Source organism: Arachis ipaensis, chromosome B04, assembly GCF_000816755.2.
Source record: "Arachis ipaensis cultivar K30076 chromosome B04, Araip1.1, whole genome shotgun sequence".
Classification (NCBI taxonomy): domain Eukaryota; kingdom Viridiplantae; phylum Streptophyta; class Magnoliopsida; order Fabales; family Fabaceae; genus Arachis; species Arachis ipaensis.
The window spans coordinates 126,674,178-126,700,056 of record NC_029788.2 but is presented as its reverse complement, the minus strand read 5'-3'; the positions used below and the strand labels follow the sequence as shown (position 1 = coordinate 126,700,056).

The window sequence follows — 25,879 nt, the reverse complement described above, 5'->3', positions numbered from 1 at the left end:
CGCAGTCTCCCCTTCTCTCCACGCACAGCAGCTTCGGTTGATGATGGTGGCAGCGACGGATGCATGAGGGTGAAGAAGTCGAAGCCTCCTTAATCATCGCGGCGTCTTCCTCCCCTTCCCTTACTCCTTGACTCTCGAGCTCTCTATCTTCCCCTCTCGATTTCTTCTCTTTCTATTTCCCTCCTTTTTTTTCTTCTGTTTTCCCCTTTTCTAAGTGTATGAACGATGTTGATTTGTGAAATTAGATTAGAATTAAGTTTTTATTTGGTAATTTAAAATTAGAGTAAAATTTATATGAGTAATATAACAATTTTATAAAATTAAGAGTAATAGGATAATTGAAAACCTGTTTTAATCCAACACTAATATTTATTAAAAATACTATTTAATTATCAATTTACAAATTATTCTCAAATAAGTAATTCTAATTTGATAACTATAGATAATATAATTAATTTTCTTTATTCATAAAAATTAAAATATTAATTTCTAAAATCACAATTATTTAAATCAAATCATGTAAATTCTTATTATTTTACGATTCCTAAACTTTATAATTTAAATATAAAAATTACCCAATAATTGTAAAATTAGATAAAATTTCTAATTTAATTATCAAAACTTGATTTAGTTAGCTTTAATAAAATAATTTTCGAAATTAAAACCTTTAATGAATAAATAAATTGAAATTGGCTCATAATAAGATTTTTAGAAAATTCTGAGCCTTACATCCTATCCACCTTATAAAAATTTTCGTCCTCGAAAATTTAAAGTAATACATAGTCTTTGCACTCTACTTTTTAAACACTTAATAGAGAAGTATAAAATCTTAGTATGCATATATAAATGTTCAAAACTTTACAAAAACTTGCGGAAACAAAATAGGGTGCAAATCAAGATAGGTGTTTACAAAACAAAACGGTAGCTTGTGTGGCAAAAAGGACTATAGAATAGGCTGGTACAAAACAACAGATATAACGCTCGCTCATAGATCTCTTACCCATTTTAGAACTTCAGCCCCCCAATTCCATCAATCATTTCACAACTCCAAAACCCGCCACAATCCTAACATCCGTAAACTTTTACGACGAACAAACTGCTATACTCCTCATAACGTTGCACGCTTACCAATTCATCTTTCATGTCTATGAATAGCATTTTTAAAGTTTCATTTGCTACCCTTAAAAGTCATACGTGATTCTAAGGCAATCATTGAGTTTATTCAAAAGAATACAAGACCTTGGAAAAAAAATAAGCGACAAAATCCGCCAGGGTTTGAAAGGATTGTTAAAATCACAAGTAATCAGGAATACATAAGAATGATTCCCGAATCAACAAAATCCGATAGAATATCAAAAGGAAAAGTAGTGTAGTAGTTTAAAGCAAAATTAAGTCGAGTCAAGGAATATGAGGTTTACAGAAAAAAGAATATCTAAGACCAAAGACAAGGCTCATAAGTCTCGAGTAGAATTAAGAATACTTTCGAATGAATTGCTCATAGAGAATGAAAAACATTTCAAAAATTATTTCACATTTTCAAAGGAAAAGTATGCATCAAACACTTTGTAAAAGAAATAATAAAAGTATAAATATGGCATTATTTTTATACAATTTCATGTTAAAACAGATTATGTAGAATTTATAAAACGAAGTAGACACCGGTTGGATTAAAAGCAAAAATATTTTCTTAAATATTTTAGAAAGATAGTTAGGTACACAACTCAACCAAAGGTAATAAAAAAAATTGGGAGAAAGTCAAATGCTTGTTCAAAAATTCTCGAGGTTCATATTCAAACAAACGTGTATAAAAAGTTATACCACAGATAGAAGTCAAACTCTATTTAGAAAAGAGAAATCCGAGGTAAAAATTTTCGTACACACACTTTATCTTACATGAAAATTTCTTAACTTCCATTCCTTTTAAATTCTCATCTGTATCCACGTTCAACCGTTATCTTTGACTTCCAACAAACTCAATCAAGGTTTTAAACTCATTCATTATTAAGCGGCGACCTAAACAATCGATCTTAGTTCGAAAACTTAGCAACCTGACACGTGCTCAAACACATCAGTGCAAAATCAAACGCCATAACCTGCAACATTTTCTAATTCACCTCCTACGTTAACAAGCTGTGTACTAGCAAACTAACCTATTGTTACCCATGTCTAGGAGTCACCGAAGAACTCGAGTTTACTTAGAGGGATATAACACCTAGGAAGAGCAAATCAAATGACAAGGACAGCGTTCGCATGAAGTCGAAAGGATAAATAGAATCGTAAATTAACAGGAATGCACAATAACAATGAAATGTTCCAGAAGGAGAGTCAATTTACATCTTTCTTAGGAGGTCTAAACCAAAGAACTTCAATAGGAACCATAAGAAAAGCTAACATATCCAGCCGAAACAAGTTTAGGCCAAATAAAGGACATACAAAGTTCGCAAAAGAGAAGATAACATGATTCAAGACAATGTTTACAAGATGTTAAGAGGATGACATGAAACACACTTAATTAGGACATCCATTCACAATGGATAGAACTAAGAAAATCATTTCACCTTTTTAAAAGAAGATATGAAACAAACGTTTTTCAAAAGAAATTTTAGAAACATAAGTGTTGCATTATGTCAAGACAAGTTTAAGTCAAAATAAGGTATAAAAAACTTCTTAATTTTAACTAGGGAAAATGCAAAATCTTAGAAGATACTCAAGTATACAATCAAGTAGAATTTGCATTAAAGACTGTAGTATGGTTGGAAGAATTTAAGTTATATTCAAATCACATAAAAGCTTTCAACATCCACATAAGAAAGTACATGCAAAAGTAAGGACAATCTTGTTGAGATTTTCAAAGAATAGTTGTGGGCATAATCGAATAGAGAAAAACAAAAGTGAAATTCTTTTAAAAGATCCTAAGTAAAAATTAAAAAAGAATGCTATAAGACACAAAGTATCACAACAGGACAAGATACAAATGAAATGCAAAACATAGAGCGGAAGGATTAAACCGCATAATTAGTTTACTATGACAGTAACTCTCAGAGTTCAAAACCGCTTAAAATTAAAGGGCTGTGCATGTACTTCTTAAGAGAGATATTTCAAAAGATTCAAGCAAACTTACAGGAATATATTAAAACAGAAAACAAATCAAATTAAAACTTCTTTAGAAAGGTCTGAAACAAAATTTTCGAGAGGATTAAATAAACGATGCAGGTTCGAGTCAATTCAAGGGTTTTTCTAGCTCATGTAAAAGAATTCAAAATCGATGACCACATTATAAGAACCAAAAGAGAAAACTAAAAACCGATCAACTAGATTATGCGTAAGAAAATTCAAATTGCTTTTCAAGATGTAGTCAAGCAAGTGATTCCAAAATGAAGAAAAGAGAAATAAATGATACGTCAGATACAATAGTACGATTCACAGCACATAAATTGACACCATCCAGTTAGAAAGAAATACAAGGCTCACAAGTGAGGGTAGCTAAAATCAATCACTAATGTTTCCAGAGATCTGCGAATCATTTGTGGCACCAGAATAAATCCAAGATCAATTCAAGGAGTACAGAATTTATAAAGATGGCTATTAACAGTAATAAGAATAAATACCTCAAGTTTCAAGCAACAACCGAATACAAACCAAGCAAAGGCAATGTATGAATGGTAAGATAAGGTTGGCAGTTAAATCAATCACATTTCACGAAGGAAATAATGAATAAGGAATTCCAATGCAATTGATAGAGAAGGAGATAACACCAAGCACGATTAAAGGATTATACACCAAAACGGAATTAACTTCAAAATTAATTTCTAACGCTCCCAAAGCCCATGAATTGCATCACTTATCAATCCTACTTTATCTATGATAACCCATTAACTTCTTCGTAGACATAACCATTAACATTAAGTTGGCCAGACTTAACATCAGCAGTTATGCAACGATAAGCTAACAGCATTAATCAATAGACAGTCATGTTCATAAAACTTTAATTCTTGTTAACTGAACAAGACCTACAATATGACAAACTCTCAGCATATGCAATGAAGCATAGTCAGTCCATTCCCAAGGCTCTAATTAGGATGAACTGCTCTGATACCAAAATGTAACACCCTCACTACCAGAATATCACGCTTCCGGCTGCGCCACTCTGATAGCAAAAAGTATTACGACTACTTTATATACTAAATATTACAATAGGAGCCTCTGACTCGACATCGTATCACTGATTTCTTTGAAAACCGAAAATAAATACTTTATCTAAAAAAAACTACAAGTAGGCATAGATTTATATACAATACTCCTTACATAATATCTCATAATATAGTATACATATAAAACATACAACTCCTATCCCTCTTACAAACTTGTAATAATAGAGACGAGGAAGAAAATAATCTAATTAATACAACATATAAACAAAGCGCAGTATAACTCTTCATAATGCTTCAACCGGTTCCTGAAAAGGTAAAGCTGTAGGGGGGTGAGAACCTAACCACATGGTCTCACCACGGAGTTTCAAAGTTGTCATAAGAAGATATTCAATAAAAAAACTGTTTTCAAGCTCAGTGATTATCATTGCCTTATGAATCTTTTAAAAACCAATAGGTAATCGTCCAAAACCTTTTCAAAGAAACAATGTTTAATCTTTCAGAAATTCGGAACCTTTTCTTTCTTATAAGAAAATCTCAATCAAAAGCCAACCAGGCAATCAAACAACACAATCATTAATTCAGCACCAAAATTCATTCTCAAATGTAGCACGCCAGAACAAACACAGGCAAGACAGACAAGGAAAGCACAAGTAGGTAGCAGTTACAGCAAATAGTTAAAGTAGCAGTTAAGAACAGTTTAGCAATTAGGCAAACCAAAACAAGTTCAAACCCAAGTAAAGCATACAAATGCATATGATGCATGCCTGTCCTATGGCTGATGAGGCTCATCTGTCGGTTATCCAACCAACCCGACAAGTCTGAATTGTCCTTAGACTGTCCCCCGACGTGCATCCCCAAGAGTCTATGCATAGCTTTTTCTCAAATAATCAATATTGCTCAATGGGGGTAACATTCGGGAGAATTTATATAGTGCCCGGTCACACTTACGTCGTAGGGTCAACAGAGTATCGAGTTTTCAACCTGGTACACGTGGTGGCAAGCCACGGCACTTAATCCAGGGAACCTCGTATCTCAGATATTTCAAATTCATAAGCCATATAAATAATTCATTCATCATTCATCAATATCTAAGCCATTCTCAATATCATCATCATTCGTCAATCCATATCCCATTTCCAAATTCATTCAAAAATCATATTTCAAATCAATCCTCATCATCCTTCTTTCCGTTAATCAACAATCTCAATCCAAAACATAATTCTTTCTTTGATAAATAAAGTAATCTTAAACCACATAATGCTTAAAACTAAACCTTTTTAAAATAATTACTTCAAATGAAACTTCTAATTTTATAAAATTTCGGCAGCATCTCCTCTAAAATTCGGATTCTGCCACCCTTTTCGGGTCCCAACAAAACCATTTCTCAAACTCCTTTCAATTCAATTTTAAAATCAGACCAATTTCAATATCTCAGCCCATTTTCAATTTAAACTCATTTTTCAACAAATCAAGCTTATTTCTAATATTATAATCCTTTCCAGATCTCAATTCATTTCCAACAAAGCCAACCAACATTTACTCAAATCCTTTTCAACAGTTTCAAATCCGAGTCATTCACAAATCTCAAGCCATTTTTCAAACCCAAATTAACTCTAACATCAAATCATTTTCTCATTCTCAAATTATACTTGATAAACAAGCAATCACATTCATTCAAGGCAATTCAGTTCAATTCATAAGACTCCATAATGGCTAAAAATATTTATTTGCTTAAATATCAATTTATAACAACTCTTAAGAATAAAAATGAGTTTAATGAAAACGCCCCTACCTCGATTAGCCAAACTCGTGGAATTTAAACGCGACAATCCCCTTTTCTTCCTAATTTGCAGCAGCGTCAATTTTCCTACGGTAATGACAATGGTTGCAGCAGGATTCGAATTTGATGAAATCAAATGCAGGAACAACACTGAAAGTTCAAGACAACACCGAAACTGAAATGGAATTAAAACCAGAACAAACAGATAAATGAAACCAAGGCAGGTTAGCGTGTAAAAGTGAAACAGAACCAGGGAAAAAGGTTAAACCAGGATAGAGACACTGGACTTGAATTGGGGCAAGAAAATAGAAATTCCAGGGCATTCGGGCGGTGACTGTGACGGCAGCTATAACCACCACGGCGTAGCCATACAAGCAGCAGCGGTGACTGTATAACCAGTAACAACTCACAGTAGAACCAACTTAACAGAAAAGAAGATCTGAGGCAAGATTAGAGTTTACCAAACAGACTTAGGCCTCAGTGGCGGTTTCTGGTGGCAGTGGCGGCGGTGTGGAGCTCCGGCGAGGGCAACGGCAGAGTCTTCCCGGCGACGGCAGTGGATCTGAACAGAGATAGAAGAAGCAGCAGCAATCTCCAAGCAGTTCTGATGGCCACAACACCGTTTCTGGCAACCACAGTCGCGGCGGCAAGGGTTCGGGCCGAGGACGACGACGGCGAGGCTCGAGGCGACGGCGAGGCTCGAGGCGACGGCGAGGCTGCGAGGATCGAGGCGACGGCGGTGACTTCGCACAGCACGGCGGCGTGGCGGTGGTGCGACGTCAACAACAGAACACAGCTCCTCTCCCTTCTCGTGTTCTGTTCGACGGCGCTCTCTCTCCCTCTCCCCTTCGGCGGCGACGACGAGAAGCATGGCAGCTGGGCGAGGCGGCGGCGGCGCCAGTCACAGTCTCCCTCTCCCTCTTCCCCTTTTCTCACCCTCTCCGTTCTTCCCTTTCCTGTTTCCTTCTTTCTTTCATTCATTCATTCATTCATTTTCTTTCTTTCTTTCTTTCTTTTTTGCCTCCTACTGCTGCTGCCGTATATGTTGTTAGAAAGGGGAAACAAGGGTGGTTAGGGTAGGTTAGAAAGAATTAGGGATTGTTGCCTCAATTAGGGTTTTATTTGGGAATTTAGAATTAGGATAAAATTTATATGAGTAATATAACAATTTTATAAAATTAAGAGTAATAGGATAATTAAAAACCTATTTTAATTTTACGAATTTTAAATTTTATAATTTAAATATGAAAATTACCCAATAATTGTATAGATAAAATTTTTAATTTAATTATTAAAATTTGATTTAATTAGCTTTAATAAAATAATTTTTAAAATTAAAATCTTTAATAAATAAATAAATTGAAATTGGCTCATAATAAGATTTTTAGAAAATTCTGAGTCTTACACCTGCTCTTATGTATACTTAAAAAAGTTACTTTTATAAGAACAAAAAATTGCACCCAAAAATAGTGACAAAAATATAGTGAAAGAACTATACTACATATATATATGAAATAGAAAGCAGAGAAAAGAGAGAGATGCTTGTGGAGGATAACTAAAGAAAGGCTATTCTTCTCGATAAGATAAGGTTTGAAATAAGGGGTTAACCGTTCTTGAAAGATTATTTATTTTTTAAATTAATCTTCAAATAATTTTTTAGTTAAATTAGCCCCTGAAAGATAAAACATAAATTAAATTAATCCTTCTGTTAGTTAGATTATGACGTGTTATGTTAAATATCACGTGGCATGATGACATGGTAAGTTAATGTTATATGTCATAAGATGATTAGTTGACGTGTTAGATCAGTCACATCTGGCATGCCACGTGTCATTTGATATGTCATAAATTTATTTATAATCAAATTAATCCCTAAAAATACATATGTAAGTCATTTTCATCCCTAAAATTTTTAAAATTGATTAAATTAGTTCTTATATAAATTTTTTTTATAATATTAAATTTTTAATATTTCTTAATCCTACTCATTTTAAACCTAATTAAAACCTATGAAAACCTTTCTCTCCTCTCTCACATTAACCTACCTACCTCCAACAATCACACAGACCCCTCTCTCTCTCTCTCTCTCTCTCTCTCAACCCTCTCCGCCTTGCGTCATGGCTTCCACCGCTGAAGCCGCCAGAGAGTTCCTCAAAATCCACGAAACCTCCTTCTCCGACACCCCCCCAACACACAAACCGTACGGATCCTATTGGAAGTTCATGAAGAAGGTGTGCATGTTAGAGTTCCTGGGCGGCAAAATGCTCCACCAGCTCCTCCACGTGAGGCAGTAAGAGAGGAAGAGGTTCCTTAGCGATTTGGCGAAGAAAGGGTTGGCCGGTGAGGCCGTGGATATTGGGGCAGAACTCATGATGCTGACCAACAACGTGATATCGATGATGACGATGAGGCAGAGGCGGAGGCGCTGAGAAAGGTGGGGGAGGACACGGTGGAGCTGAGCGGGAAGTTCAACGTGTCGGATTTCTTGTGGTTCATGAAGGGTGTTGATATTCCTCAGATCTTCTTGATGATGAGTAGGGGGAATGCGCATTTCGTTCTCCTATAGTTTGGTGGATATTTAGGTGCCGTTTTGATGATTAAAGAGACTGTAAACTACACACTTGATCTTAGCTAAAATTGAATAATTACAGAAATATAAAAAAAAAACATTCATTTAGTATAAAAAAAACATCCTAATACTTAACAAAAGAAACATCTAATTATATTTTAGCAAAAATAATTAAATATCTATAAAATTTAAAAAAATATGAAATTCTTAAAGAAATAAAGACATTCACATTTGCAATATAAAAAAATTCGAAAAATATATAAAAGAACATCCATTTAGTATGGAAAAGAAACATTCCGATACTTAGCAGAAGAAACATCCATATATATTAACTCGTAGAAATTTTGGATTCAGCCAAAGGTATTTGGCTGATTTTTGGCTAATACCCTTTTGGTTCCCTAGCATTGGTCTTAAATATTTTAATCTTTTAGATCTCACTAAATAAATATAGTAGCTATTTAAAAAACTATTTAAAATATTAAAATTCAACAATTGATCTTACAAATCGATTTTTTAATTATTGAGTTATACCATATAAATTATACAATAATAAAAATTATAATTTAAAAAAATCTAAAAGATTTAAATTTTAAAATAACTACTACTATCAAAAAATACTTTAAATTTAATATTATGAAGAAAAATAATATATATATATATATATATATATATAAGGACTAATTTGATTAATTTTTAAAATTTTAAAGATGAAAATGACTTATGTGAGAACTTTCAAGTACTATTTTGATTATAAATAATTTTTTTACATGTCACTTGACATGTGGCATGGTAAATGTCACTGACCTGACATGTCAACCAATCATCTTGTGACACGTGATATTAACCTACCACGTCATTATGTCATATGACACTTAACGTGACACGTCATCGTCTAACTGATAGAAAGACCAATTTGACTTGCGTTTTATCTTTCAAATACTAATATGACTAAAAAAATTATTTAAAAATTAATTTAAAAATAAGTGATTTTTTAAAAATAAATTTGACTATTGTTCCGAGGGTTACCTGAAACTGGAGGTCGATCTCGGACGAGATCTTTTGTACTGGTCGGAGATGACGTGTCCGGCTGGCTGGTGGCGGCCGAAGCTGTTGTGTCCGACTTGTTGGACTGGCTGTACTGCTGATCCTTGGTCACCGGAGGGTGGGGGTACCTGCAAGAGACTCCGATGCTTAAGTTAGCATGGGTATTAAACAGGTTTTATGTAGAATCAGAGTATGAGTTATACCTGGGTGCTCCAGTGTATTTATAATAGATGGGGCTGACCTTTCTGATAAGATAAGTTAGTTATCTTATCTTATCTTATCTTTATTTTGGGTGAAGTCAGCTTATCTTCAAGGGAACCGCCTTTATCTCTATAGCTTGGATTGCCTTTGGATTTGGGTCGTGTTCCTCTATTTGGGCCCTTTATTGGGCTCTCCTGTTGATTTGGCCGACCTCTTTGAGAAGAGGTCGGGTAGCCTGACTTGAAGAGGTCGGTCGCTTTGTCGCCAATCATCCCAGGTCGGGTAGCTCGACCCAGGGTATGAACAGTGCCCCTGCTTGAGCTCGGTCTTCTTTGTCGAGGTCGAGTCCTTGACTTCGGTCCTTCTCGTAGCGAAGCCGAACTCAAGCATTTTGTCGACTCCTTTTTGTAGCAGCTTTTGAATGTAGAACGTTTTTCTCTAAAAGCGCGCACTTTTTAGGGAACGCAAGCGGTTTTAATATCCGCATTTAATTGGCATTTAATTGCCCCCATTCTCTCTTGGCTTTTATTTTGAATTTCTCGATCAAAAAACAGTTTCTCTTCTTCGCTTCTTTTTCGTAACTTCTCCCTTTACTTTCTCACTTTCAACTTTTTCCTTTGATTTTTCTGAAGCCTCCGCCTGTAGTTTTCGCGTTTCAATCCCAGCGACGTTGCTTTGTGACTTTTCCTTTTTCGTGGGGGAAGGGGTGATTCTGGATTTTGCCTTCCGCTTTTCTGCTTTTCTTTGCAGCTTTCTCTCATTTTCCAGGTTTGGTTCATCTTCCTTCCCTCCTTTACGCCATTTATTTTGAGAAAGTTTTTATTTTGGCTGGAGAAAGTTTGGATCTTTCTGTCTTTTTCGCTGTGCCTGATCACTGTGTGTCTCGTAATTTCTTCGTCTTTTGCATGGTCTTTTTCGCTTTTCCTATTGCTTGATACCTTTAGGGCTTTTGCATGTTGTGAAGTGCTTTTGATTTTGAAGCTTTGGAATGATAATTTTGTTTGATTCTAAAAAAAGGTTGCATCTTTGACGATTTTTGCCTGGTATGTTTGATGTTTGTTTCTTGCTGATAGACTATAGGAAGATGACTTTCTATATTGTTTGTGTTTTGTCTCTCTCTTATGAAAAAATGCTTGCTGTTTGAGATCTTCTATTTTGTTTGCGAGGTGCCGGAACGTAAGTAGATTTTCCTTGATATCTTGCTTTGTTATTGCCTCCAAAGGATGCCCCAAGACTTTCAGTTTGAGTCTTGGGGTTTTTCCTTTTCTGTGTATTTGCCCGTCGAGATGTTATGCCCCTTTGTCCGAGATGTTTTTGAGTAATTCATTCTCCTTTTCTTTTTGTAGGATTTAGTTGGCCTCATGTCTTCCCGAAATAACGTTGTAGAGATGCCTTCCCAGGTTCCTGAGGGTATAGCCGATTGGGTGGACTCGATGGTTCTTATGTGTGTCTCTCTAGTTGATTCTGAGTTTTGTGCGTAGCTTAGGCAGTTTCATAGTGTTTGTAGTAATCCCAGCGATGAGAAGAACTATGAGCTTGTCCCTCCCTCTTCTGACGAGAGAGTCTGCTTTTCTACTCGGGTTGTTGATGATCGCCCTTTCTTTTATGTTTATGATTTTTTCTTCGGTCAGCTGGGTATCACCCTTCCTTTTACTCAATTTGAAACCGACCTGTTATGGTCCTGTAATGTTGCCCCCTCTCAACTTCACCCCAATTCCTGGGGCTTCATAAAAATTTTCCAATTGTTGTGCAATGGTTTTGGTATTCCTGCTTCCCAATCTCTCTTTTTCTATCTGTTTGTCTTGACTAAGTCCGGTGTGGTAAAAAAGAAGTCGGCTTAGGTCTCCTTTCGTTTCACCCAGGGAAAGAAGGTCTTTTCCATGTTTGACGAGTCATTCCGTGATTTTAAAAATTACTTTTTCAAGGTCCGAGCTATTGAAGGAGCTCGGCCCTTTTTTCTGGATGAAAATGACGAACCTGCTTTTCCCTTGGAATGGCAAAAAGATGTGAGGGTCTCCAGATATACGTGGGAAATGTTGGATGAGGCTGAGCGAGCTTTTGTGATTGTCTTGGAAGAATGCTGGGGTCATCCTCCCCATCTCAAGCTTTGACGACCTAGCCAAAAAATTTCTGGCCAGATTCTCCATCCAAAAAAACAAGGCCAAGCACGCCCCCAATCTACTAGGAATCAGGCAAGGAGATCGGAAAAGTCTTCACAACTACATGGAAAGATTCAACAAAGCATGCCTGGACATGCAAAGTCTGCCAACAGAAGCAGCTATCATGGGTCTCATTAATGGCCTGCGAGAAGGACCTTTCAACTACTCAATATCCAAGAAGCACCCAACATCTCTAAACGAAGTTCAAGAAAGGGCGAAAAAATATATCAATATGGAGGAGAACTCCCGATGGGGAGACAGCTCAAAAACCAGATTCTCCTAACCCACTACGGGACAAGGATAAAGAGTCCAGGAAGAAAGAAGACCAACCCACTGAGAAACCTATCTCTTGTGAATGTTTACCGAGAAATATGCAACACTGAGAAGATCTCACCACCTCGCCCAATCAAAAACAAAGAGGTCGGACGAGTTGAAGGTTCACCTCATAACAAAGAGGTCGGACGAGTTGAAGGTCCACCTCACACCAAAGAGGTCGGACGAGTTCAAAGTCCACCTCACAACAAAGAGGTCAGACGAGTTGAAGGTTCACCTCACAACAAAGAGGTCGGACGAGTTGAAGATCCACCTCACACCAAAGAGGTCGGGCGAGTTGAAGGTCCACCTCACAACAAGGAGGTCAGACGAGTTGAAGATCCACCTCACAACAAAGAGGTCGGACGAGTTGAAGGTTCACCTCACAACAAAGAGGTCGGACGAGTTGAAGGTCCACCTCACACCAAAGAGGTCGGGCGAGTTGAAGGTCCACCTCACACCAAAGAGGTCGGACGAGTTGAAGATCCACCTCACAACAAAGAGATCGGACGGGTTGAAGGTCCACCTCACAACAAATAGGTCAAACGGGTTGAAGGTTCACCTCACAACAAAGAGGTCGAACGAGTTGAAGATCCACCTCACACCAAAGAGGTCGGACGAGTTGAAGGTCCACCTCACACCAAAGAGGTCGGGCGAGTTGAAGGTCCACCTCACAACAAAGAGGTCGGACGAGTTAAACATCTACCTCACACCAAAGAGGTCGGACGAGTTGAACGTCCACCTCACACCAAAGAGGTCGGACGAGTTGAAAAGGACAACGGAGTGCGAACAAGCCTTCTGAGATTTCAAAATTCTTGGGGCAACCACATATTCTTTCCAGACCACGGGAAAGTGAAGAACTCATATTATACCTCGCAGTGGGAAGCCGGACAATTGCCTCAACTCTAGTCAGAGAAGACGAAAGTGGGCAACAACCTGTCTACTTCATCAGTAAAGCTCTACAAGAGGCCGAACTAAACTATCAAAAGATAGAAAAAGTTTGCCTGAGCCCACATACTCACCTCTCAACGACTCCACCCATACTTTCAAGCTCACACTATCAGAGTTCGGACCAACCAGCCCATAAAAGGCATCCTACAGAAAATAAACTTAGCTGGAAGAATCCTACAGATGACAGCTCGGATAATTCGGGGGACCTTGGACAAAACCAGAGAACATCTCGGACAATTCGGGGGACCCTGGACAAAAATAGAAAACAACTTGGACAACTCGGGGAATATGAGGTCCACCACATACCCCGAGTACAGAATGCCCGAGCTGATACACTTTCAAAACCAGCTAGCACCAACAACTCAGATAATTCGGGGAACATGAAGTCTGACACATACCTCAGGAGCAGAATGCCTGAGCTAATGCACTTTCAAAACCAGCCAGCACCAACAGCTCGGACAAATCGGGGAAAATGAAGTCCGACACATAGAAAGCCCGAGCTTATGTATTTTCAAAACCAGCCAGCACCAACAGCTCGGTCAATTCGGGGATATGAGGTCCGACACATACCTCGGGAGCAGAATGCCCGAGCTGATGCATTTTGAAAACTAGCCAACACCAAACCAGGGGGCAATAACAGAAGCCTCATCCAGGCTACATTACAAGACCACAACAAGTCGATCTCGAAGGCGGTATAAGGAATGTACTCAGGGTCAGCCACAGTAACACGCATTAAAACTATGGAATCCAGCCAACCAGACATGCCGTCTGGGATCTTAGTAGACATCTCAAAGACATAGGTCAACTATGGGGTTACTACCAAACAACTCGGGCAAATAAGGAAACAACTCGGACAATAACAACAAAACATCAGGTGTCAGATACAGCAGTAAAAGGGAAACCCCAGGACCCACACAAAGGTCCAGGGGCACCCTTTGGAGGCAACAATAGGGCAAGAACACAGAAAAAAGAAGTCGACAACCTATACCCAAACAGTCCGAACACCTCTCACACAAAAAGTCAAAACAAAAGCTAGAACTTTTGTACAAAAGGAGTCAGGCAACGATGAAAAGAAACAGGAACAACAACCAAACCCTAAGCAAAGCACACATTCTTTTCAAAGGAGAATGACAAAGAGAAGTGACAACAAACGATCAAAGATGCAAACTCTTTGCAGAAAGAACCAAAGTTCTTCAGAGCAAAAATCCAAATACAAAGTTAAAGCTTTATATCAAAAGCATGCCAACTTCCCTATAGCCCCACCTGAAGAGCTCCCACAAGTCCTATAGGCATATCGGACAAACCTACACTCCACTACAAAGGAATCACCTTCCGATTAGCTTACGAAATGAAGGCAATGATCCCAGTGGAGGTCAAAGAATGATCGCCCAGAATGATCCACTACAGTGAAGAGGACAACTCCCAACTTCAAAAGGAAGAACTTGACCTACCTCCAAAAACCCGAGAAAAAACTCGGATCAAGGAAGAGGCGTTAAAACATCAAATGGCCTCAAGATACAATCGGAAGGTAATCTAGCAACAACGATCTCATCCTAATCCAAAATGACATCAGAATAGGTCGGTCAGGAGAAGAGAAGCTAGCAGCCAACTGGAAATGACCATACCAAATTGTTCAGAAGAATTGGGAAAGGTTGCTACAAAGTGTCCAACCTCGAGGGGCAAGAGCTACCAAGGTCATGGCATGCCTGCAATCCAAAAAGGGCGCCAGACTGAGATCCAAAAAGATTGTCCGACCTAGAAAGGTAAGTACTAACATGTACACACTCTTATCTTCATTTTATTGTTTAAAAGATTGCAGATTCCCTAAAAAGTTTCCTACCAAGACGCCCGACTACGGCAGGTCGGCAAGGTGAACACCAAATTCACCGCCCGACCACGACAAAGTCGGCAAGATGAGAACCAAATTCATCGTCCAATTACAAAGCGACAAGTCGGCAAGGTGAAAACCAACTTCACCGCCCGACCACGATGAAAACCGAATTCATCGTTTGATTTCGACAAAGGTCGACAAAGTGAAAACAAAATTCACTGCTATACCAAGACGCATTAATCTGAAACGCAAATTTCACTGCCGGATCACGACAAGGTCGACGGGGTGAAAACCAAATTCACCGCCCGATCACGATAAAAATCGGCAAAGATGAAACCAGAATTCATCGCCCGATTTCGACAAGGTCGGCAAAAAAGTGAAAGCAGAGTTCATCGCCCGATTATAAAGCAACAGATCGGCGGAAAGTGAAAAACAATTTCACCGCGCAATCACGATAAAGATAAACCATCTGATAAAGGTGAAAATGCGATTCACCCGAAAGACGATCTAGAGATGACAACCACTTTCTACAAATCGGCAAAGATGAACACAGAATAATGTAAGAAGTTATCGAAAGTGATCCAAAAAGAACCTAACGAGGTCTTACGGATCGCTAAAATAATAACTTAAAGACTGGCCGACGTTAAGAAGTCAGACCAAGTCAACCCAAGTTATAAGTAAACCCTGGAAAGAGGTCTGGCCAACCCTATTAAAGAGGATTACTTTAACTTAGAAGGGTCCAACATGACAAAGTCAGCCCAAAATGAAAAAGTTATAAAAGTAGTCCCTGAAAGAGACCTGACAAAGGTCCAAAAAAGAGGACTACAAAAATAACTTAGAAAGAGGACGATGCAAAGAAGTCGACCTCCTACAAACAAGTTATAAAAGTAATCCCTGAAAGAGACCTGACAAAGGTCCAAGAAAGAGGATTACAAAAATAACTTAGAAAGAAGACGACGACCTCCTACAAACAAGTTATAAAAGTAATCCCTGAAAGAGACCTGACAAGGTCCAAGAAGGAGGATTACAAAAGTAACTTAGAAGAGGCCGACATGAAGAAGTCAGCCCGAGCCAACGAAAGCTACAGCTTGGACCGACATGAAGAAGTCGGACCAACGAAAGCTACAGCTTGGACCGATAAGAAGAAGTCGGACCAACGAAAGCTACAGCTTGGACCGACAGGAAGAAGTCGGACCAACCAAAGCTACAGCTTGGACCGACAGGAAGAAGTTGGACCAACGAAAGCTACAGCTCGGATTAACACGAGAAGTCGGACCAACGAAAAGCGTGCACTAAAAGGGACATAGCTTTGCCCAAAAAGCCACGGCTCCACGACAAAGCTATCAAAATTGTTCAGACTGAGTAAAAAGTGTTCTACAAGAACACTAAAAAGTCGTCGTACAAGTTAGCCCCAAGGACCACCTCGACCAAGCCGAAAGTGGATAAAACCAGAAGTGATCAAAAGAGGTCGGACAACAAAGTACCAACACTCTACAAAGATCCACAAAAAGGGACAAAGACATCTCACAAAGGCAGGTCAAAAGACCAAAGCCAGAAGTGCTTCGCTGAAAAGTACGAAGTCTTGAAAAAAGACACTACTTAAAAAGCGAAAAGCACAGCCTCAAAGACAGAGCTAAAAAGTCATCCAAACAAACTATAAAAAGGTTCCCCATCGGAACACTACCTAAAAATTTGTTGGATTATGACCAAAAAGCTCGAGCAGTGAAGACAAACAAGTCGGAAGAAGGCTGAAAAGACCTCTCAACAAACCAAAAAGGGGCAATGCCAAACTCGCACAAGGAGAAACTACTCAAGATCGACCAAAGTCAGGATGCTTGAGCACGACTTCCTCAAAGAGATCAAAGCTCCGAAAGCACGGTCTCATGGAAAGATCGAACTCAAGCAGGGGCACTGTTCATACCCTGGGTCAAGCTATCCGACCCAGGATGTTTAGCGACAAGCCGACCGACCTCTTCAGGTCAGACTACCCGACCTCTTCTCAAAGAGCTCGGCCAATATCGGACCTCTTCACAAAGAGGTCGGACAAAATGCTACAGAGGCCCAAGTAGGCCCAAACGAAGGAACACAGCCCAATCTAAAGGCAGCTAAAGCCTAGAAAGATAAAGGCGGTTCCCCAGAAGATAAGATGACCTCATTCAAAGATAAGATAAGATAAGATAAGATAAGATAAGATAACTATCTTATTTCCAGAACGGTCACTCTACAACTACTATAAATACACTGGAGCACCCAGGTATAACTCATACTCTGATTCTACTAAAAACCTGTTTAATACCCATGCTAACTTAAGTATCGGAGTCTCTTGCAGGTACCCCCACCCTCCGGTGACGAAGGATCAGCAGTGCAGCCAGTCCAACAAGTCAGACGCGGCGGCTCTGGCCACCATCAACAAGTCGGACACAACAGCTCCGACCAGTACAGAAGATCTCGTCCGAGATCGACCTACAGTTTCAGGTAACCCTCGGAACAATAACTTTTCGTTGTAGGAGACCGACTTCTTTATGTTGATCTCTTCTAAGTTATTTTGTAATCCTCTTTCTTGGACCTTTGTCAGGTCTCTTTCAGGGATTACTTTTATAACTTTTCATATTTTGTAGGAGATCGACGTCGTTAGGTCGATCTCTTTCTAGGTTATTTTTGTAATCCTCTTTCTTGGACCTTTGTCAGGTCTCTTTCAGGGATTACTTTTATAACCTTTTTATTTTGGGCTGACTTTGTTAGGTCGAGCCCTTCTAAGTTAAAGTAGTCCTCTTTAAAAGGGTCGGCCAGACCTCTTTCCAGGGTTTACTTATAACTTGAGTTGACTTGGTCCGACTTCTGGACGTCGGCCAGTCTTTTAAGTTATTATTTTAGCTATCCGTATGACCTCGTCAGGTTCTTTTTGGATTGCTTTCGATAACTTCTTACATTATTCTGTGTTCATCTTTGCCGATTTGTAGAAAGTGGTTGGCATCTTTAGATCGTCCTTTGGGTGAATCGTGCTTTCACCTTTATCGGACGGATTATCTTTATCGTGGTCATGCAGTGAAATTGTTTTTCACTTTCTGCCGACCTGTCGCTTTATAATCGGACGATGAATTCTTCAGATTAATGCGTCTTGAATTCTTTGTAGAATATCTAAATAAACTTTATTCGAAGTAAAGGTGCAAATATATACATGTGGGAATTTTTTCATCCCTTTAAGTCGGATAGAGTCTGGATCTCAACTTGGTGCCTCATTAAAAAACCTTTTCAGGAAAAAGAGTGCATCCAATAATGAGATCTGTTACCTTCCTAACTGTAGTACCTTCTTAGGTTGCAAGCGTTCCATGATCTGGGAAGCTCTCGTCCATCGAGATCGGACAGTCTGTAGTAGCCCTTCCCAAGTACTTCTACAACTCGGTAGAGTCCCTTCCAGTTTGCTGCCAGCTTTCCTTCTCCTGGTCGAGTTGTTCCAATATCATTTCGGATTAGGATGAGATCATTCTCTGCAAAACTTCTCGGCACTACCCTTTGATTATATCTGGAAGCCATTCGGCGCTTTAGAGCTTCTTCCCTGATCCGAGCTCTTTCTTGGATTTCAGGTAGTAGGTCGAGCTCTTCCCTCTGAAGTTGGGAGTTTGCTCCCTCATTGTAATGAACTACTCTAGGCGATTCTTCCTCAATTTCTACTGGAATTGTTGCCTCTATTCCGTATGCTAACCGGAAGGGGGATTCCTTCGTGGTGGAGTGTGGCGTCGTTCGATATGCCCATAGGACCTGTGGAAGCTCTTCTGCCCAAGCTCTCTTTGCATCTTGTAATCTTCGTTTTAATCCGACCAATATGACTTTGTTGGCAGCTTCGGCCTGTCCATTGGCTTGTGGATGTTCAACGAAGGTGTACTGATGCTTTATATTTAAGTCGGCTACTAGTTTTCTGAAGCCTGCATCTGTGAATTGAGTGCCATTGTCTGTGGTTATTGAATATGAAACCCCGAACCTTGTGACGATGTTTCTATATAGGAATTTCCGGCTTCTTTGAGCGGTGGCATTGGCTAGGGGCTCTGCCTCGATCCACTTTGTGAAATAGTCTACCCCTATTATGAGAAATTTAACTTGTCCTGACCCCTGGGGGAAGGGGCCAAGAAGGTCGAGCCCCCACCTTGCAAACGGCCAAGGCGAAGTTACGCTGATGAGCTCTTCTGGAGGGGCGATGTGAAAGTTGGCATGTTTCTGACATGGTGGGAATGTCTTTACAAATTCTGTAGCTTCTTTCTGTAGAGTTGGCCAATAAAACCCCGCCCGGAGTACTTTTTTGGCGAGAGCTCGTGCTCCGAGATGGTTGCCACAAATGCCGTCGTGTACTTCTTCTAATACTTCCTTTGTGTGGGAGGTCGGTACGCATTTCAGTAATAGTACTGAGATCCCTCTTTTGTACAGGATGTTGTTTATAATGGTGTAATACTGTGCCTCCCTTTTTAGCCTCTTCGCCTCCTTTTCTTCCGTGGGGAGTGTTCTTGTTTTGAGGTAGTTGATTATGGGGGTCATCCATCCTTGGTCCTGGTCTGTTATGGTTAGGACTTTTTGTTCCTCCGAGATCGACGGGGTCTGTAGTATTTCCTGGATGAGACTTCTATTGTTGCCCCCCGGTTTGGTGCTGGCTAATTTCGAGAGTGCATCAGCTCGGGCATTTTGTTCTCGGGGTATGTGGTAGATCTTATATTCCCCGATTTATCTGAGCTGTTCCTTGGTCTTATCCAAATACCTTTTCATGGTGGGATCTTTGGCTTGGTAGCTCCCTGTTATTTGTGATGTGACGACTTGCGAATCGCTGTAAATGTTGAGTTTCCGAGCTCCAACCTCTTCAGCCAGCTTCAAACCAGCTAGCAGTGCTTCGTATTCCGCCTGGTTATTTGAAGCCGGGAACCCGAACTTGAGGGAGAGCTCAACTTGGGTTCACTGGTTGCTTTCTATTATCACTCCTGCGCCGCTTCCAGTTTTATTTGAAGAACCGTCCACATAGAGATTCCACTCTGTGAGGGTTTCCAGGGCATCTGTGAATTCTGCGATAAAATCGGCCAGATATTGTGACTTAATGGCCGTCTGAGCTTCATATTGGAGGTCAAACTCTGACAGCTCGACTGCCCATTGTAGAATTCTACCTGCTAAATCTGTTTTCTGCAATATTCCTTTCAAGGGCTGGTTAGTGCGAACTTTGATGGTGTGGGCCTGGAAGTAAGGGCGGAGTCGTCGAGATGTTAGAATGAGAGTATAGGCAAACTTTTCTATTTTTTGATAGTTCAACTCGGATCCCTGCAGTGCTTTACTAATGAAGTAGATGGGTTGTTGTCCGTTTTCGTCTTCTCTGACTAGTGCTGACGCTACTGCCCGGCTTCCTACTGCGAGATATAATATGAGTGGTTCTCCTTCTCGTAGTCGAGAGAGGATAGGTGGCTGTCCTAAGAATTTCTTAAAGTCTTAGAAGGCTTGCTCACATTCTGTCGTCCATTCGAACTGCTTTCCCTTTCTTAAAGTAGCATAGAAGGGGAGAGATCTTATCGCAGCTCCTGCTAAGAATCGGGATAGGGCGGCCAATCTTCCGTTGAGTTGCTGTACTTCTTTGACACAGGTTGGGCTCTTCATGTTGAGTATGGCCTGATATTTGTCTGGATTTGCTTCAATTCCTCTTTGTGTGATCATGAAACCTAAGAATTTACCTGCTTCTACTGCAAAGGTGCACGGTGCACATTCGCCACTTCCCATTTGATTTTTTCACCAAGACAACGTTGGCTAGCCATAGTGGATATTTGACTTCTCTTATGAATCCTGCTTCCAGTAGTGCCTGTACTTGTTCTTCCACAGCCCAGGATCGCTCTGGCCCAAGTTTTCTTTGTCTCTGCTGTACCGGTCGAGATCCTGGATGGACCGCCAACTTATGACACATCAGCTTAGGGTCTATGCCTGGTATATCTGCGGCTTTCCACGCGAAGAGATCGACGTTATCTTGCAAGAATTGTATTAGTAATTCCTTTGAATCTCCTTTTAGGATTGTGCCGATATTAGTTATTTTTTTCGAGGTGTCCCCGATCTGAATCTTTTCTATCTCACCCTCTGGCTGGGGACGAAGTTCTTCTCGTCGTTGAACTCCGCCTAGCTCGATTGTGTGGAACTCTTCTCCTTTGCCTCTGAGGTTTAGGCTTTCGTTGTAACAGCGACATGCCATTTTTTGATATGCTTTTATCGTGGCTATCCCTTTTGGTGTTGGGAATTTCATACATAGGTGTGGGGTCGAGACTATCGCGCCGAGTTGGTTGAGTGTTGTCCGACCTATGAAAGCATTGTAAGCTGAACTTACATCGACCACGATGTAGTCTATTTTGAGGGTCCTGGATTGGTTTCCTCTTCCGAAGGTTATGTGTAGTGGTATGTATCCTAGTGGTCGAACCGGGGTGTCTCCTAGTCCAAACAGACTGTTTGGATATGCTTGAAGTTCTTTTTCTTCTAAGCCGAGTTTATCAAATGCTGTTTTGAATAAGATGTCGGCAGAACTCCCTTGGTCTATTAAGGTGCGGTGTAGGTTGGCGTTTGCTAATATGATGGTGATGACCATGGGATCGTCGTGTCCTGCGATGATGCCGGATGCGTCCTCTTTAGTGAATGTTATTACCGGGATGTTGAGTGCTTCCTCCTCTCCTTCGACATGATATACTTCTTTGAGATATCTTTTGTGAGAGGATTTGGAGATCCCGCCTGCTGTAAATCCGCCATGTATCATGTGGACATGTCTTTCTGGTGTCCGAGGTGATCGTTCTGTTCGTTCGGTATCTTCATCCCTTCGTCTCTTTCTTTGATCATCATCTCGGGTGGCCAAGAATCGATCTAACTTTCCTTCTCTCACCAATTTTTCTATATATTTTTTAAGTCAAAACATTCGTTTGTGGAGTGTCCTCAGACTCGATGGTATTCACAATATTCCTTCCGGTTTCCTCCTCCCTTTTTGCCTTTGAGTGGCCGTGCTGGGGGGATTTTTTCCGTATGGCAGACTTCTTTGTAAATCTCGACCAAGGATGCCCTGAGAGGAGTGTAATTATGGTATTTTTTTATTTTCTCCCCTTATCGATCTTCTTTCCTCTTGGATTCCTTGTCTCTATCTCGGTAAGAGGCCCCCGATTTTGAGGTCTCTCTTAACCGAGCGTTTTCTTCCATGTTAATGTATTTTTCTGCTCGTTCCTGCACTTCATCCAAGGAGGTTGGGTACTTTTTTGATATAGATTAGCTGAAAGGTCCTTCTCGTAGGCCGTTGATGAGTCCCATGATGGCGGCCTCTGTGGGTAGACTTTGTATGTCCATGCATGTTTTGTTGAATCTCTCCATATAGTTGCGGAGGCTCTCCCGATCTCCTTGTTTGATTCCTAGTAAACTGGGGGCGTGCTTGGCTTTATCTTTCTGAATGGAGAATCTGGCTAGGAATTTTTTAGCTAGGTCATCAAAGCTTGAGATGGACTTTGGGGGTAGGTTGTCGAACCATTGAATGGCTGTCTTTGTGAGAGTTGTTGGAAAGGCTTTGCAGCGAACAGCATCTGGGGCGTCGGTGAGGTACATTCTGCTTCTGAAGTTACTGAGGTGGTGGTTGGGATCCGTGGTGCCATCATACAGGGTCATATCCGGGAGTTTGAAGTCTTTTGGAATTTTGGTTTTCATGATTTCCCTGGTGAACGGGTCTTGCTCTTTGCGTTAATTTTCTTCGAGATTGGCCCGAGGTGCTTTTGATTTGAGATCGGCTTCTAATTGCTGTAGTTTTTCTTCCAACTCCCGACGTCGCCGCACCTCTCTTTGTAGATCCTTTCCGATTTCCCGTTGTTGTTGAGTTTCTTTTTCCAGTTGTTTTAGGCGATCTAGGAGCGCCTCTATTGCCCCTGAATTTGGCGAGTCTTTGTCTTTGTGGGTTTCCGGAGTATCTTGTAGCGTGACATCTGCGTTTTTGTGCGGTGTTCTCTCTTCCAGACCTGAATCGTGGTCGTTGTTATGGTTGTCCGCCATGGTGATGGGATGACTTCCAGGTCCCCAGCGACGGCGCCAATGTTCCGAGGGTTACCTGAAACTGGAGGTCGATCTCGGACGAGATCTTTTGTACTGGTCGGAGATGACGTGTCCGGCTGGCTGGTGGCGGCCGGAGCTGTTGTGTCCGACTTGTTGGACTGGCTGTACTGCTGATCCTTGGTCACCGGAGGGTGGGGGTACCTGCAAGAGACTCCGATGCTTAAGTTAGCATGGGTATTAAACAGGTTTTATGTAGAATCAGAGTATGAGTTATACTTGGGTGCTCCAGTGTATTTATAATAGATGGGGATGACCTTTCTGATAAGATAAGTTAGTTATCTTATCTTATCTTATCTTTATTTTGGGTGAAGTCAGCTTATCTTCAAGGGAACCGCCTTTATCTCTATAGGCTTGGATTGCCTTTGGATTTGGGTCGTGTTCCTCTATTTGGGCCCTTTATTGGGCTCTCCTGTTGATTTGGCCGACCTCTTTGAGAAGAGGTCGGGTAGTCTGACCTGAAGAGGTCGGTCGCTTTGTCGCCAATCATCCCAGGTTGGGTAGCTCGACCCAGGGTATGAACAACTATTAACCCTTTCAAGTACTAATATGCAATACATAAAACTCTAACACCAATGTCCAATTGCAATGCATGTTCCAAAAAATAAGAGATAGAATGAAACTCAAAACACATCAGTTAGCAAAAAAAACCGTACAACTAAAAGAAATAAAAAAAAAGAAAAATATATAAATAAACGTCAAACCAACCCATCCATCTATATATGTCTGTTAAATTAGCAGATCATACTGAACAACATAAGTTTTGGTGCTTGAGTTCTAATTATTGAAATTTTATAAACGAATTTTTAAATTGAGAAAAGGACAAATAGGTCCCTGACCTTTTGTCCCGCGGACATTTTCGTCTCTGACCATTGAAAAATACTTTTAAGTCTCTGACCTTCACAAAACTTGGACGGATCAGTCCCTGACGGAGGCATTTGGACGGAGGGACCGATCCGTCCAAATTTTGTGAAAGTCAGGGACTTAAAAGTATTTTTTAATGGTCAGGGACGAAAATGTCCGCGCGACAAAAGGTTAAGGATCTATTTGTCCTTTTCTCTTAATTTAATTTCCTTCTAGTCACTTGCTAACTCCACTAATTAATTGTTTATAGTCGTACACTAAGTATTTTAATAATATATTTTTAGTCCACATTTTTAAATATTGATAGTTAACTAATGATAAAAAATAATAAATGTTGCTCGTCCTCAAATATTCAACCATAAAAATACACAATTCTTTTTTTCAATAGTATATATCATAATATGGCAAATTTTAGCATTAACTTTTCCAGTCACATACTCACATGTATTTGATAAGAATAAACTACCATTTCTATCCATAAAAGTTGAAAACGCTGACATATCTATCCATAGAAAATAGAAATTACCATTTGTACCCATGAAAAATGATTTTTACAAGAAAAATATTCAAACCCTAAAAAATTAAATAAAATTCCTAAACTACCATTCTCTCCACCACTACCACTATCATCTCCTCCCCTCCCCCCTCTCTTCTTTCTCTCTCTCAATGTTCTGCTAGGGCAAGTCTTGCAGGCTTCGATAGTGCAACCAGTTGTCCCCACCTGTGGAGCATCGGGCCTTCACCCTCGAAGAGGATGACACCATAATCAGAGCTCACACTCGGTTCGGCAACAAGTGGGCCACCATAGCCCGACTCCTTTCCGGCAGAACCGACAATGCTATTAAGAACCACTGGAACTCCACCCTCAAACGCAAGTGCGCCTCCACGGGCCCCATCGACGATCCTCACTTCGCGCAGCCACTCAAACGCTCCGTCAGCACCAGTGCCGCCGTACTCGTGTCAACGGTGGTGGTGAGGTACTTGTTGCCGACGGTGATGGCGACGACGGAGGTGGCGGGCCGTGGTCCAACTCATCCATGCCCTTCACCACTTTGAGTTTCCTGTTTTTTATTTTCTTCTCGCTCCTTTCCATAACTCAATCTTCAACCTCCTTAGGCAAAGACCCGAACTTTAGCTTCAGCTCCTGCTGCATAACAAAAGCATCAACTATAGTGTTGTTGTTATTGCTTATATTAGAAGTAGTAGTAGTAGTAACGGCAGTTTCGACTGGAAATCCTAATCTCCTGAGATCGTCGATTCCAATATTGGAGTTGGGAATTGGGGTTAGGATTTGCGGTACACCAGGAGGAGGGGCAAACGGATTATGAGTCTACCCGAAGAGATTTTGCAGGTAAGAGAGAGTGTGCGGGCAAGGAATTTGAAGATGGTTCTGTTATTGTTGATGATGGTGAAGCCCTTTTTCTGGGTTGAGAATTCAAAGAAGCAGAAGCGAGAGAGAAAAGCAAAATACAGAAGGAAAGCGAGAGAAAGAGAAAGAAAAAGGAGTTGGCAGAGTTGACGGATTATGGCGGCGGTGACGAGCTCAGAAAATGGAAGGAGAGAGAGAGAAAGAGAAAGAGGATGAGTTAGTGGTGGTGGTGGCAGTGGTGGGAAAAAGATGAGAACATTGAGAGAAAAAGAGGAGAGGGGAGGGAGAGGAGGAGATGATAGTGGTAGTAGTGGAGAGAAGGGTAGTTTAGGAGTTTTATTTAATTTTTTAGGGTTTGGATAATTTTGCTTGTAAAAACCATTTTTTATGGGTACAAATGATAATTTCTGTTTTCTATGGGTAGATATGTCAGCATTTTCAACTTTTATGGGTAGAAATGGTAGTTTACTCATTTGATAAAAAAAAGTAATAAAACAAGTAGTTCTAAAAAATTTTGCAATACTTAGAAGTCCTAAAGGAATAGAAAGTATCAAATGATTTTTTAGACATAT

General features: G+C 40.3%; 1 protein-coding gene and 1 pseudogene across 6 annotated transcripts in view; one reads left to right on the top strand and one right to left on the bottom strand.

Annotated features, from left to right (window-relative positions):
• LOC107635303 overlaps positions 1–7,042 on the bottom strand; it is a 39,796-nt gene extending 32,754 nt beyond the window's left edge. The window contains exons 1-4 of one of the 6 annotated variants that reach the window (XM_016338744.2): positions 6,393–7,040; positions 6,182–6,318; positions 5,944–6,081; positions 3,153–4,470 (exon numbers count right to left, since the gene is read on the bottom strand). In XM_016338744.2, the coding sequence (XP_016194230.1) occupies positions 4,436–4,470; positions 5,944–6,081; positions 6,182–6,318; positions 6,393–6,802 (720 nt within the window). In that variant the 5' untranslated portion in view covers positions 6,803–7,040 and the 3' untranslated portion in view covers positions 3,153–4,435. Of the gene's footprint in view, positions 1–3,152; positions 4,471–5,085; positions 5,133–5,943; positions 6,107–6,181; positions 6,319–6,392 lie in introns of those variants that run through there. The other 5 variants (XM_016338745.2, XM_016338746.2, XM_021121995.1 and 2 more) reach the window with 5 other exon arrangements.
• Positions 8,049–25,256, top strand: LOC110271622 (annotated as a pseudogene).